General features: G+C 39.4%; 1 protein-coding gene across 1 annotated transcript; it reads right to left on the bottom strand.

Annotated features, from left to right (window-relative positions):
- Positions 1-205: 205 nt before the first annotated feature.
- LOC125104422 (olfactory receptor 4K13-like) lies at positions 206-1,616 on the bottom strand. The gene is given in 2 exon segments (XM_047737051.1): positions 206-1,149; positions 1,583-1,616. Coding segments are annotated over 2 exon segments (978 nt in total).
- Positions 1,617-1,883: the final 267 nt, after the last annotated feature.

The raw sequence follows: 1,883 nt of genomic DNA, 5'->3' as shown, positions 1-1,883 counted from the left end.
ACCCTAACTGAATTGAATCTTAACTAAAATAATCATTCTTCCAATAAAACCAAGCATGTTATATAAATATAACGATGGAATATTTGATAATTTCAATGTATATTATGAATATTTTTAAAAAGCTACAAACAGAATGAATTAATATCAACTTATTCTGAGATGTACATGGGTTTTGCACTGAAATCTTCATCATCGTGCTTGTTGCCTAGAAGGTCTGTCTGGATCTGATGTGTTGGGTCCTCAGTCTATTCATAGCTGCTTTCATTTCCTGGTTTCTCAGAGTGTAAATAATGGGGTTCAGTAAGGGTGTGATAACCGAGTAAAACACAGAAAGAAATTTATCCACTGAAAAGCTACGGAATGGCCAAGCATAAATGAAGATACATGGCCCAAAGAATAGAGTGACCACAGTAATGTGAGCAGACAGTGTGGACAGAGCCTTGGAGAGTCCACCAGAGGATCGACGTCGGACAGTTACCAGAATGACAGTGTAGGAAATGAGCAGGAGTATGAAGCAGATGAAAGACAACAGTCCACTGTCAGCAATTACCAGTAACTCCAGAATATAGGTCTCTGTGCAGGCAAGTTTTAGAACTAGAGGAAGGTCACAAAAAATATTGTCCACTATATTGGGGCCACAGAAGGGCAAGGTGATAGTAAAAACCATTTGGCTCATCGTATGCACAAAACCAACAGCCCATGAGAGCAGCACAGAGCCCACGAGGACCCGGCGATTCATGATGGATGTGTAGTGAAGAGGTCTGCATATTGCAATGTATCGATCAACAGCCATGACTATGAGAAGAGTCATCTCACTGCCGCCTAAAAAGTGGAGGAGGAACATCTGAGCCATACAGCCCCACAAAGAAATAGTTTTATACTCTCTGAGGAAATCTGTGACCATCTTAGGGGTTGTGATTGTGGAAATAGACATATCCAGGAAGGAGAGATTTCCAAGGAGGAAGTACATTGGTGTGGAGTATAGAAGTGAGTCAAAGGTTATGGTGACCATGATGAAAAGGTTTCCTGCCACAATCGCTGCATAGGCCAACAAAAATATGAAAAAAAAGAAAATCTCAAGTTCCCAAGTGTTGGTGAGTCCTAACAAAACAAACTCAGATATTGAGCTATTCATTGTATCCTTCTAGTCTATGTAGGGGTTGTCAGAAAGTCATTAAAATGTAGAGTATCTGAAAAAAGTGATAACTTAAACTGTGAGAATTTTGAAGATATAGACGTATGGGAAGTATTTGATTCCTATAGAAAGAGAAAAGATGAACATTTCTGAAAAATAATTTAATTTATTAATTCAAGCAGCATTCACATTATCAAATTTATTTTCAGCCAGGAAAGAATAAAAGATAAGAAATTAATTCTAAAAATTTGAAACAGAGTTTATAGGCATAGAGTGCATCTCCACAGTAATTTGTTGTTTCTGTCATGAGTTTATGAATGTATGAACCATGAGTTCAATAGGCCAATGAGTAAAAGAGCCAAATGGATCATTAGTCAAGTGATTCAATCTTTTGTCTCCTTCCCCCTCCCTAATTTAAAATCTTCAGGTGCATGGAAGTTGATATACTTTTCGGCAAATTGCTTTCGGGTAATTTCTCCATCAGCGATGCTGTATTATCACCTCTCTCTCTCTCTTTTGTTTTTAAAGATTTTAATTTTTATTAGTCGGGGAGAGAGAGAAAGAGAGCAAGTACGAGCAGGGGCAGTGGCAGGTAGAGAGAGAGAAGCGAGCTCCCTGCTCAGCAAGGAGCCTGATGCGAGACTTGATCGCAGGACCTTGGGATTATGAGCTGAGCTGAAGGCAGACACTGAAACAACTGAGCCACCCAGGCATCCCTCCCCTCTCTTTTATCCTAAAGAGGTATACC

The sequence above is a fragment of the Lutra lutra genome, chromosome 7 (assembly GCF_902655055.1).
Source record: "Lutra lutra chromosome 7, mLutLut1.2, whole genome shotgun sequence".
Lineage (NCBI taxonomy): Eukaryota > Metazoa > Chordata > Mammalia > Carnivora > Mustelidae > Lutra > Lutra lutra.
Note: the sequence above shows the minus strand (reverse complement) of the source record. Positions and strands in the feature narration are given on the sequence as shown.